The sequence below is a fragment of the Elgaria multicarinata genome, chromosome 9 (assembly GCF_023053635.1).
Source record: "Elgaria multicarinata webbii isolate HBS135686 ecotype San Diego chromosome 9, rElgMul1.1.pri, whole genome shotgun sequence".
Classification (NCBI taxonomy): Eukaryota; Metazoa; Chordata; class Lepidosauria; order Squamata; family Anguidae; genus Elgaria; species Elgaria multicarinata.
This window is the reverse complement of record NC_086179.1, coordinates 91137708-91150261: the sequence shown is the minus strand read 5'-3', so window position 1 is coordinate 91150261 and position 12554 is coordinate 91137708. Positions and strand designations below refer to the sequence as shown.

General features: G+C 45.2%; 1 protein-coding gene across 2 annotated transcripts in view; it reads left to right on the top strand.

Annotated features, from left to right (window-relative positions):
* The window catches only part of A4GALT (alpha 1,4-galactosyltransferase (P1PK blood group)), a 41096-nt gene extending 29459 nt beyond the window's left edge, over nt 1-11637 (top strand). For both annotated transcript variants that reach the window (XR_010025838.1, XM_063134315.1), the window contains exon 4: nt 11413-11637. Coding sequence is in view for 1 of the 2 variants with exons in the window: in XM_063134315.1 (XP_062990385.1) it covers nt 11413-11516 (104 nt within the window). In the remaining variant the exon portion in view is untranslated. The remainder of the gene's footprint in view (nt 1-11412) is intronic.
* The last annotated feature ends 917 nt before the right edge of the window (nt 11638-12554 follow it).

The window sequence follows — 12554 nt, the reverse complement described above, 5'->3', positions numbered from 1 at the left end:
AAATAATTCTAAGAATGTTAGGTCTCTACAAATAGGAGAAGTCTGCCATTCCGCTGGCCACCATTCCGCACACCACCTAACACCCCAGATTATTCCAAAACCTAAGGATCTGGATGCATCTGAATGAATTTGCAACTCCGCCTCCAGAAGCAGTTCGCTCCTCCAAAACAAGACCCCATTATAATTGCTTAAGAACTGAAGCCATATATCCAGGTCCTCATTTATTGCTTTCATGACCCATATGTGATGATTTGGACGAGTCAGTCCTTTCATAGCATCACATAGGCGATGCAAAAAGGCACGTCCTGGAGCTATGACCCGACAGGCAAAGTTGAGATGCCCCACCAAGTCACCTTTTTGGCTTGCAGCAATCTTGTCAGACATGTACAAAGGGCAACCAACTTTTCAATAGGCAATCTACAATACTGATTGACGGAATCAATTTCGATTCCTAAAAATGTGATGTTGACCAATGGGCCTTCTGTCTTTTCGTGTGCTAGAGGAACTCCCAGTTCCTCCGTTAAAGCTTTAAATTAGTGCATAAAGAAATAACATTGATTTGAGTTAGCCAGGCCCGTAAATAAAAAATAATCCAGGTAATGAATGGTGTCATCTAAACCCGTTTTGGTATTCAATGCCCATTCTAAAAACGAGCTAAACTTCTCAAAGGTGGCGCAAGATATTGCACCACCCATGCACACCGAAAGCAAAACCTAATAAATTGAAATCATCAGGATGAATGGGTATAATGCGGAAAGCAGACTTGATGTCGCATTTCCCCATTAAAGCCCCTGGGCCATTCCGGCGAATGATCTGGACTGCTGTGTCAAATGATGCATATCTAACAGAACTCAGATTCTCCAGAATGTGGTCATTCACGGAATCTCCTCTAGGGAAAGAGAGGTTATGAATTAACCTGAATTCCCCTGGGCATTTCTTTGGCACTATTCCTAGGGGTGAAACTTTCAGATTGTATATGGGTGGTTGCACAAATGGGCCAACCACTCTACCTGAGAGTAATTCCTTGCGTATTTTCTCCCTAACTAGAGCCTCCATTGACAAGACAGATGGTTGATTCTTGGCAATGGATGCGGTCCTTGGGCCCTCAAATGGTATACAAAATCCTTCAGAAAACCCTAACTCTAAAAACTTAGCATCATGCCTACAAGGATACAAAGCCAACAAACGTTTTAAGGAGGCTAACTTAACTGGGCTGGGGCCCTTTAGGAGGAGGCTGTTGCTGGAGTTCACCTGGTTTCTGCCCTCTTTGACCATCCTCGTGGTTACCTCTCCCACCTCTGGCCTTATGGCATTGAGATGAAGGGTGTGATCCGTCACAGATGGCACAATTGTGCCAGAATTACAGACCGTTTTAGAACAGGTACCACGCCCACTGTATTCCCAGCAATGCGGGCGGGATTGAACCCCCTGCCCCGTGCTCCCTTTAACTTTGGAGGCGGACTGTTGTTTGTAAATGATGTGTCCACTGTCTGCTCGTTCCCCGACACCCGGTCTGGCCGGGGTCATGAACTGCAGCCAGAGATCTTGGTCCCTCACATCCCAGTACAAAGAATGATCAAAAGCTGCTTTTTTACGGAACGACTCATCGTAAACTAGCCAGGGTCCCCTTCATACTCCGTGTATGCCCTATAAATAACATCTAGGTATTTTGTGAGAATATACTCTCTCTCTGGGAACTGTTGTTGAATTATTCCCATGTAGATGATATCCTGGGAGCCAATTGGCCCAGGTCCTGGTAACCTTTCTCCTATTTAGTCTTTCAAACTCTTTCCCCCCGATCCTGTCCTTCTCCTTGATGTCAAGCTCTCTATAGAGCAAAAAAAAGAGGTCAATGTATTCCCCTCTAAGGATGTTCTCACGTGTGGCTGGCAGCAGGTGATAATCAAGGAGAGTAGCTGAACTTCCTTTAGGTAAGGCTCGCCTATCAGCGCCCACAAAAGGATCTTTAATAATTTGCTGTTGAGCAGCGCTTCCCAAAGCAATCTCCCCTGCTGGGCCACTCCAAACCATAGTGCAAGCCTCGCCTGGTTGAGGTATTTGTGAACTGGATGCTTCACTTGAAGCACCCCCAGATTCAGGTGTTATGGCTGGAGGTATAGGAGTGCCAGCTGTGCTTGCAGCTGTGCTATTTACTAATTCTCCAGCACCTGTGCTAATTGTTGGATTAGACTGAAGTGAACTCCCAATGGATGCCCCTGCAATATCAGAGACCAAAGCTGGTGTTGCGGGGGGTACTGTTAATGGAGGTTGGGTCGGGTCCAAACCTGGAGCCACCACAGCTGAAGGCTGCATTGCCAATACTGACCCTCCTGTACTTCCCCCTTGTGACCAAGCAGCCTCTGCTAACCAGGGGTACCACCCCCAGGGAGGCATTGGAGGAAGTGTAAATTTGCATGAGGGTTGTGACACTGTGCTGCTGGTAGTATGTAGTGTTTGTGGAGTACCTGGTTGAGGTATGGGAATACTGACTGCAGCTGATCCCTGCATCATTGTGGGAGGACACAGAGTTGACTCCTGCTGGCTCCCTTGGCCTTCTGGTTGGTGCTCCATGACAGCCCTGTTAGAAGAAGCTTCCATAACATCTAACCTATTGGAAAGTGACAACAATAAGTTATCTTGTGCTTGTTTGCAAGTTTGATGATGTGAACCCCCACCCATTGGTAGGTGAGGCCGCAAAGGGGGCAGGTTCATTCCCCTTTCCTTCTCCATTGCCTGAACCCTGGCCAGCAAAGCGGCAATATTTGGGTCCAATTCATCTTCCGAAGAGTCATTTGTAATCCTGGCACGCTTCGTTTGTTGTCTAGCTGCCCTCCCTTTGCCCTTGGGGCCACCAACTCCTTTCTTTGGTGGCATAAAGACAGCTTGTGCTTCCAATTAACAATCCAAAATTATTCAATAACTGTTGCTGCCAGCAAATGAGTTCAATTAGGCTAAATTAGTAAGCAATTACCCGGCAGTATTAAACAATTGCAACAGAACAGAATAAGCACAGGCTGTCCTTGAATTCAGGAATTGTCTAACCAATTGCCCACGTGACTCTTTAACCTGTACAGAGGTTGTACCCAACAATCTTTAAGTTACTGCTGCATAAAAGGAGAAGAAAAAGAAAGAGGAAAGAAAAGGAGAAAAGAGGGGGGGGACTATATATATCTATCTGTATATGATTGAACTGTAAACTTGTTCCTTTCTCAAGCTTTATGATTTAAATGTATAAAAAATGAGTAAAATTGTGCTCAAAATTATGCTGGCTTCAAGCAAACTGCACAAGAAATGTAGAATCCCCCAAAATGCAAACTATCTCTCCTCTCTCATCTTCCTATCTCTCCTCTCTCATCTCACACTATTGCCCTGCTCGTGCTCTTCGCTCCTCTGATGCCATGTTTCTCGCCTGCCCAAGGGCCTCTACTTCCCTTGCTCGGCTCCGTCCATTTTCTTCTGCTGCCCCTTATGCCTGGAACGCTCTTCCAGAACATTTGAGAACTACAAGTTCAATCGCAGCTTTTAAAGCTCAACTAAAAACTTTTCTTTTTCCTAAAGCTTTTAAAACTTGATGTTGTGCAGACTTTATACTGTTAGTTTTACCCTACCCTGTGCCTGCTTACCCTACCCTGTGCCTGTTTGCATTCTCTTCCCCTCCTTATTGTTTTACTATGATTTTGTTAGATTGTAAGCCTATGCGGCAGAGTCTTGCTATTTACTGTTTTACTCTGTACAGCACCATGTACATTGATGGTGCTATATAAATAAATAATAATAATAATAATAATAATAATAATAATAATAATAACTAGGCCTGGCCACACCCACACGCCCACAGCCAGCAAGCGTTTGGTAGGCCACCCACACGCCCGCTACAAACAGCCAAGGAGGGGAAGAGCTGAAGGCCCTAAAACAGGCACGGGACCCTTGCTTGGCAAGGATGCCCCCCAGCTGCGCTCTGGCCCTGACAGCCGCACAGGCGGCATCACTAGGCCTCCCTGGAAGCCGGGAGACCAAGTTGCTCCTCTGAAGCTCCTTGCCACGTCCTCACCCCGCCCTCCACTGAACGAAACTAGCGCCACCTGCCTAACACCAGCGCCGCCACTGTTAGGGTCCGGGACAGCGTGGGCTGAAGAGACCCACCCGCACTACCCCAGCAGGCCGCGGCGGTTCCAGGAGGGCCCTGGAAGCCGGGCACGCCCCGCTGACACAAGCTGCCGCCCCAGGGATCCCCTACCTGAAGCGCAGGAGTGCCCACTAAATGGGTGAGTCCCCACCCTCCCACATGCAAGGGACAAAAAGGGGTTGACTGTGGGGTGACTGCACCAAGGCAGGGGCTGGAATCACCCCTTTCCGAAACCTGACGCCGTCAGGCCAATGATCGGTTGCACCGTTCAACGACGTCGCAACCCCCGATCCCCGCATCCTGTCCTCTGTCGCCGCGAGAGCCGCACCCTCTCTGCTGCACCAGCTGGCTGCTCAGACAGAAGTTCAACAGCTGTGCAGCAAAGACGGGGAAGGGGGGGAGAACCCCTTATTTATGGGCTCTCCGCCCCCTCCCCTTGTGTGGCACCATACCAGCCCCAGCCACTCATGGCTGGGCGCGTCTTCTCTCGCCACGCCCACAAATGCCTCCCTACGCTCAGGCGATGCCGGGCATGGCAGAATGGCCATTTTCTACTTTAAAATGTTTATGAAGAGGAAAATAATATTGTTTGTACCTTTTATTTTTATTTGGATTTAAAAAATCTTTTCAGCTCAGGGTGGGGGCATGGGAAACAGGAGGAACTGAAAATTGGAAGCAACTGATGATTGCCCAAATTGTGACTAGCGCAACTTATAATTTCCCACGTCAAAGGAAACCATGCCTGGTGGCCCAACCGTGGCTCCTGGCAGGTCAAAATGTGTTGGGCTTGGAGAGTCACATGTTGTAATGTCAAAATACTATAGACTAACCAGTGTTTGCTAACTGTTGGCAAGCTTTCTTCAGGGTGGATGTTTCAAGTATACATTTTGCAAGACATATTTCTGAATGAAGACATGTGCTAAACCCTCCCCAGTAGATTAAGATTGCAATAGTGGAGGAACACTTTGAAGGCTTGATTGGATTAGCCCTATGCTTTGTGCCAAGATCTCCTGTTGTAAAGATCAACATTGGGACAAGGAGGCAATGGTCAGTTTCCCTTCAAAACTTCACAACGGTTAAGTAATGTATATCTATCTCTTGCACAGGTCGGAATACATAGGTTCCTTGTAAGGCAGAGGATAAAAATAAAGGACAACATAGTAGTCTTTCTGCAAAGACTCATACACAAACCAAACTTATATTTTTATGCATAAATGAAGATAGATGTGCTGGTTCATGGGAAAAATGCATTGATGGCCACTGTCTTTATTAGGAACAGCCATGTCATGATTTTCTGTAATTCTGCTGTAGGCCTGTGTGTTTTAGCCAAAGCAAGTGGCCGATCTGAGTTACAGCTGGCCATTATCTTTGCAGAAATGGAGCGCAGCCATTGCTTCTCTCTCCCAGAATGCATTGTTGGATGTAATCTCAGACCGTACCTACTACCACACCTACCAATGATGAATTCAAGCTTCCCCAACTTGGTGACGTCTAGATGATCTGGTCTACAACTCCCAGAATTCCTGACCATTTGCCTTGCTGGCACAGACTGATAAAAGTTGAAACCCAAAACATCTGGAGGGCACCAGGATGGGGAAGGTGGACTAATTCATTCCGTCTGCAAATCTTCCTTTTGAGATTAGGTATACAGCTGCAGACTTCATGGCCACAACATCTGGGCAATTTGGGGGACCTTTGATTTCCCCCTATCCCCTACAACTTGATTAAGAGCAGCTTATTTTCCCTGCCTGCCCCTGTCAGTCACAAGCTGCCTCATTAGCATAATAATCTTCGCCAGGAGTGGGTTGTCAGGACGTCCAAACCTGGCAGGAGGACGGTGACTAGGGTGGTTTACAAAGGTCTCAGCATGGTTGCACACCGTCTCAGCCAGCCACCATCACTGGGTTTAGATGGGTTGATGATGTCGGGACTAACTTCTGTGATTGACTAATCACATTCATGCAATACAAGTCTCACATAAATGCTCAAAGTCTACAGAATTGCTTGCCTTTGTTGGCACCCTGAAATAATTCTAAAAGGTTGTAGAGGCAGAATTGTCTTTGACAGAAGTGATGTTGTTGTTCATTCCTTTACCGGCCTAATCTCCCCAGATTTAGATTTGTGTGAATGAGTGTGTTAGCTTTGTCCCCCTTCATCACTATATTCATAACCTCCACAAGTTGTTGGAGGATAAACATTCCACGATTCTGCTCCGTGACATCCAAACCAGGCGCTCTAGGTTGTTGAGGGAGAAACAATGCAGAGTTTTAACTCAACAACAAATCATGGGTTCAAACTCTGGGCTGTTTCTCCTTTAGTAACCCAGAGTGCCAGGGTCAGACATCACAGAGAACAACCCAGGAACCTGAGTTGTTTACCATAGCAGAAATGAAGCAGAAGCAGCAAGTGGTTGGAAAACAGAAGGCTCGCTCACTCCCATGCATTCCCAACAACCCATGGGCAGTTTTTACATGCAAACCATGCCTTTACTGGCTGACTTTCCAATTCTGCAGTAAGGGTAACATGCATTCTGATTGTTGTTGCTTCCGACTCTTCGTGACTTCATGGACCAGCCCACGCCAGAGCTTTCTGTCGGCCGTTGCCACCCCCAGCTCCCCCAAGGTCGAGTCCATCATCTCCAGAATATCATCCATCCATCTTGCCCTTGGTCGGCCCCTCTTCCTTTTACCTTCCACTTTCCCTAGCATCAGCATCTTCTCCAGGGTGTCCTGTCTTCTCATTATGTGGCCAAAGTACTTCAGTTTTGCCTTTAGTATCATTCCCTCAAGTGAGCAGTCTGGCTTTATTTCCTGGAGTATGGACTGGTTTGATCTTCTTGCAGTCCAAGGCACTCTCAGAATTTTCCTCCAACACCACAGTTCAAAAGCATCTATCTTCCTTCGCTCAGCCTTCCTTATGGTCCAGCTCTCGCAGCCATAGGTTACTACAGGGAATACCATTGCTTTAACTATGCGGACCTTTGTTGTCAGTGTGGTGTCTCTGCTCTTAACTATTTTATCAAGATTTGTCATTGCTCTCCTCCCAAGAAGTAAAGGTCTTCTGATTTCCTGGCTGCGGTCAGCGTCTGCAGTAATCTTTGCGCCCAGAAATGCAAAGTCTGTCACTGCCTCCACGTTTTCTCCCTCTATTTGCCAGTTATCAATCAAGCTGGTTGCCATAATCTTGGTTTTTTTGAGGTTTAACTGCAACCCAGCTTTTGCACTTTCTTCTTTCACCTTCGTCATTCTGATTGCACTTTATATTTTTCTTAGAAGCACAATTTTACATTTCAGTTCTTTAAGAAGTCTTTGGTACATGATGACATGTTCATTTTGATTTGTCAGATAGCCCTGGAGCGTCATTTCTTGTCCTACCTATGTGTAGTTCTTCAGGCATTCTCTTTGAAAAAGGGATTCAGGCATAAGTATCTGTGTCCAGCATCCTCCAAAGTGAAAACTTGCACAACGCATTCGTGGAACTCTTTTGCAAAGAGTTTTGCAAAGTCCATGAACTCCTTTTTCACAAACTTCGTGAACTCCTATTTCACAGTTGATGAGTCAAACGCCCTTCCTGTCTGGTTGCAGATACTTTCCTGGCAGGAAGATACAACACCCTAAAACATTTTGTTGAGGTGGAACCTCAAAGCAAGTTGTATAATATTCAAGGCCAGTCAAGTAAGTCTGGCACCTGAGGTAAAATCAAAACTAAAGAAAACCCACAAGCACCTCTCCACTGGCAGGAAAAATACAAGTAAAATTAATCAACTAAGCACTTGTTGCCCTTTCAGGAAACCCAAATCAGCTGCCTGATGTGGCCACATCATTCTTCCTAATTGTAAGCCTAGTCCTATCTATTACTATTACATTGCTAGTAATTCACCCTCCCCACTTCCTTGACAACAATGAAGTTGTAAGGCAGTCTTACAGGATTTGTGTCTTTGGGGAGAGACTCAGAGAGACTTGTGGTGTTTTTTTTAAAAATACAAAAGTATGGATATGGAGAACAATGCCATTGCTGGTTCTCTCTCAATGCTGAGTGAGAACCAAGAGGCAGCAACAGAGTCTGATTCACAAGGTCTGGTTCTGTCAAACAGCAGTGTGAAAAAGCACCGTGGAAATGGAACAGATGAAGGCAGGAACTGGTGTCTGAGTTGTGCAGCAACACCTTTGAAAGTGTAGGCTCTAAGAGAACCAGGGGAGGGTGCCAGTTGGGCTCTGCTTCAAGCAGCAAACTGTCTTGAGGGTTCAACAGGCCAAAGTCATGCACAGTAGACAGACCTAACAAAGTCCCAACCTGACCTGGATGCCTTTATAGTCAACGCAAAGAGTGCCAATGGTAGGCCTGAGTGGACAGAGTTACTCCAAAGTCCCTAGAACAGCCTTGTCCAACCTGGTTCCATCCATGCTTTGGACTTCAACTCCCATCAGCCCCTGCCAGCATGGTGTAAAGACATATAAAGAAGAAGCATTAACTATTGAGCTCTGGCTCAATGGGGGAGGATTCCAAATTACTCCAAAGTTGACATTAATGAGACTAATATCTAGCCTTCAATCTCGACTGCACCATTTTCTGTCTGTTCATCCTTAGTCAAGACTCTGAACCCCAATTACCTCTGTGGCATTGGCCTACAACTAACAGCTTGGGAGCCAGTATTGGGTTGCATCCTGCCCTAAACTAGGGCCACATCTACACCAAGCTTATGATGTTGTAAAAGAGACTTGCAGATGTAGTACTTCTTGCTGCTTTTTTATGTCTTGTGCCACACTATTCCCCTCAAAATATCATTTTCTCTGGAATACATCGTCTCATCGGATCACACTACCTTCCTCCACTTCATCTCTTCCTTGGATAACTCTCCCATTGGTCTGAGTTGGAGCCTATTGGAGACAACAGCTCTTGTGAACCACACACCCACAACTGAGCCCTTTTTCCTTCCCCAATCCTTGCTCGATTTGCACATGTGCATTCTTGCAATTTTCAGTAGGTTCTCGAACCTTTCTTTCTTTTCTCAAGGAAAGGTGGAGCCTGCATCCATGACTGACAAAATGGTCTTATACTTTTATGCCCTCGCCCTGAATTAATTAACTAATGCTTTTCGGGCACTGTTGCAGCTGGAGAGTTAGCAAGCACAGTGTGTGTATGTGTGTGTGTGTGTGTGTGTGTGTGTGTGTGCCAAACATCCATTGTAAAGTCCATCTGAAGGCAATATGCTAGTCAATTTCAGGGCAATGCCTGTCCAATTTTTCTGGTCATCTCAGAAAGCCACAGGCATTCTGCCGTTATTGGGTTCGTCCCGCAAGCACTGATTGAGTGGGAGAACTTTGTGCTGAAAGTCTGGAATGATGCTCGATGGATTGAAAATCCTCTTCTAGATAGTTGCAGAACTTACACCCCTTCTGTAGTGACAACGTACGCAGATGAGGGAGCCAGTTGTGATCCTGAAAGGAGTAGAGCTCGCAGGACAAAATCCAAGGCAGTCAAGGTGGCCTTCTTCTCTGCTCTGGAGGAGCACTCTGCCCCCTCCTCCCACAAACGGTTACTCCCCCTATTATGACTCCCTATTAGAACTCTAGTGATGGTCAGGGAGACCCAGCTGGCTTGACAGATGGCTTGCAAGTGAGTTTTTGAAAAGAAAATATTTTACAATAGCAGACCACTTTCCCACTTCACTCCATAGTGCAAATTCATTTGTTTGAATGCAAGCCAGAGCCACACCCACCCACCCATTTGATTGCTGTTGAGCACCTCACTGATCATAATAGAATTTACATTCATACAGCAAGCCAGGCAGGGTAAATGTAATTTTGGTAGAGCTGTGCACGGACCCTCCGTTTTGTTTCGGACCCCATTTTGGACCTTCCTAAATGGGCCCACATTTCATTTTGGATCCGAATCTGAATAAAAATTCGGCCCTCCGAAACGCTATTCGGACACACTTTTTCCATTGACATGCATTGTCTGAAAGAAACACCTGTAACTACTTTATTTTTAATGATAGAAAAATGAAATTTGGTGAGCTTACAGATACCTTGGAGATGCTTATGTGTGTCCAATTTTAGACAGATCTGTCCATCGATTTTTTTGCAATGAATTTTTAAAAATGTGAGTTCCAGCCATTTCAAAGTGCTATAACTTCCTCATTTTTCAAGATACACAAATGTAACTTTGCAACATGATAGAACCCAAGCAGGGCTTGATGCATGTCAATTTTGAAGCACATACATGCATCCACTGATTTTTAGGATTATTTTTAAGATTTTACCCTCAAACCCCCCATTTACAAAAATGCATTTATCTCTGTCATTTTTAAAGATAAAGACACCTAACTTGGCAACTTGATAGCTTCTAAACTGTTGGGGCCCAGGACACACTGTATATACAGTTTTCAAAACGTTTTCAAAGCGCTTTAAAAGCAGTAGTGTAGATCCCCCCTGGGCCCCAACAGTTGTCAAAACTGTTATAAAGCGCTTTAAAGCATTTTAAAGCAGTAGTGTAGATCCCCCCTGATCTCTCGCTGCCCGTTCACCCCTCCGTCTTTGTTTTCATTGTAATACACTGTACACTGATGGTGCTATATAAATAAATAACAATAATAATAATAATAATACATTGTAAAAGTGAGTGGGGAAAGGGACTAGGCAGCAGACGAGCACCTTTTCCCATTTACTTGGGAGTAAGCTGCATCAGACCAACTGGGAGTGGGGTGGTGTTGGAGTTGGAATGGGCGGAGGCAGCAGACGGGCAGGTATGAGAGAGGTGTAGGAACTGAGAGGTAGAGATTTGCTGGAAAATGGGCAAGAGGTGACATCACTTTGTCCTGCCCCCAAAGGCCACATTTCAAAGCCAAATTTTCTCTCCCCCCTCTTGACACATAAAGATAAAGCAGGACAATTGTGAAAGTTTTGAAAAAGTCATGGTATAATTGGAAGTATGAATCAGCACATTTTCAGGGCTATAGATCAGCACTGCAGCGACTCTGAGACTGCATCATGTGTCGAACAATGGGAAAATGTGGAGGTAAGCCGATTTAAAGAGCCCATTTAGATGTAGCCCAGGAGGGTGTCAGGAGACTCCAGAAACATCTAGGACGGGTCAGTGGGTGGGGGTGGAGCACTGGTAACAGTGCACCAACAAAAGGGGCTGCCAGCAGTGACGTCCTGGCAGCCATTCTTGGACTTCAGACCTCAATTAAGAAGTCCAATAAGTGTGCCATAGACCTGCAGTTTGCTTTCATCTTAGAAATGTTTTCTAATAGGTTAAAGTCATTTTCTGTTTTCTCCTTGCAGTGCAGGGCCTGGAGAGGAAAATCACACAACTCGAAAAAGGTGTGGCCTCCATTAAGAGGTCCTACTGCCAGCAGGAGAAGAAGGAAAGTGGCAGAGATGGCTAATAGTTAGAGCTTGTTGTTTTAAACATTTTTTTTAGAAAACAATGGGAATTCTTTGTTTACCTGTAAATAATAATAAAAAAGAATTATCTTTAAAAATAAATTTCTGAATCTCTTCAAAGTTGTTATGTATTTCTATTTTTAATTTTTTTTTGTAAAAAAGGACACTTTAGAAAAAGTTATTATAAAGCATTTATTTTCTAATCAACTCTTCTATGAGTGGTTAATGTACCAAGACCAACTGTGACAATGTGGGAAACAAAGTGTTGCTACTTTAGTGGGTAGTTGTTTTTTTACAACCAGAATACAAATTTGCCTTATATACAGCAGGACATGTGATATAGAAATTTCTTCAACCCCCTCCCCTGAAAGAAAAAAAAGGTAGTCATCACCTACAACACAGACTCTGAGAACTAGCTGGCTAGGGAGAAAACTTAATGGAGCACTTGTGCCTTCGCTAAGGCCTGCCCAGGAACGCTCCTCTTCTATTTGGGGTGGATGTTGGAGAAACAGGCACTCTTGCTCCCTGGGGTGTCCTACTCCTTGCTGGGCTATGTATAGAGGTGAAGACAGCAGGAGGTGTCTTCACCTCTATACAAATTTCACCTGGAGAACCTGGTGAAATTTCCTCTTCCTCACAACAGCTAAAGCTGAAGGTGCCCTGCCCTCTTTTAAATCCGGTCACTCTAGCATAGCTCCTGCAGCCTTAACTGTTGCGATGAAGAGGGGATTTCACCAGGTTCCCCATATATACAAATGACACCTGTTGAAATTCCCTTTTCTATGCAACTGTTAAAGATACAGGAGCCCTGTCCTCCTTTTTATATGGTCACCCTACATTACCCAGAGGATCCTGTCATTTTCCACAGTGACATGACACATCATCTGTTCTGCAAGGTCCCTTCCCGCCCTCTGATTCTTGTGTGTTCTGACAATCGCCATCTGTGTTGCTGGTGAAAGTGTAGCCTGGTGTGGCGAGATACCATTCAGGAAATCTGTTCCTTTTAAAGTCAGCCCAATTACTCCCATTTTAAAAAGACA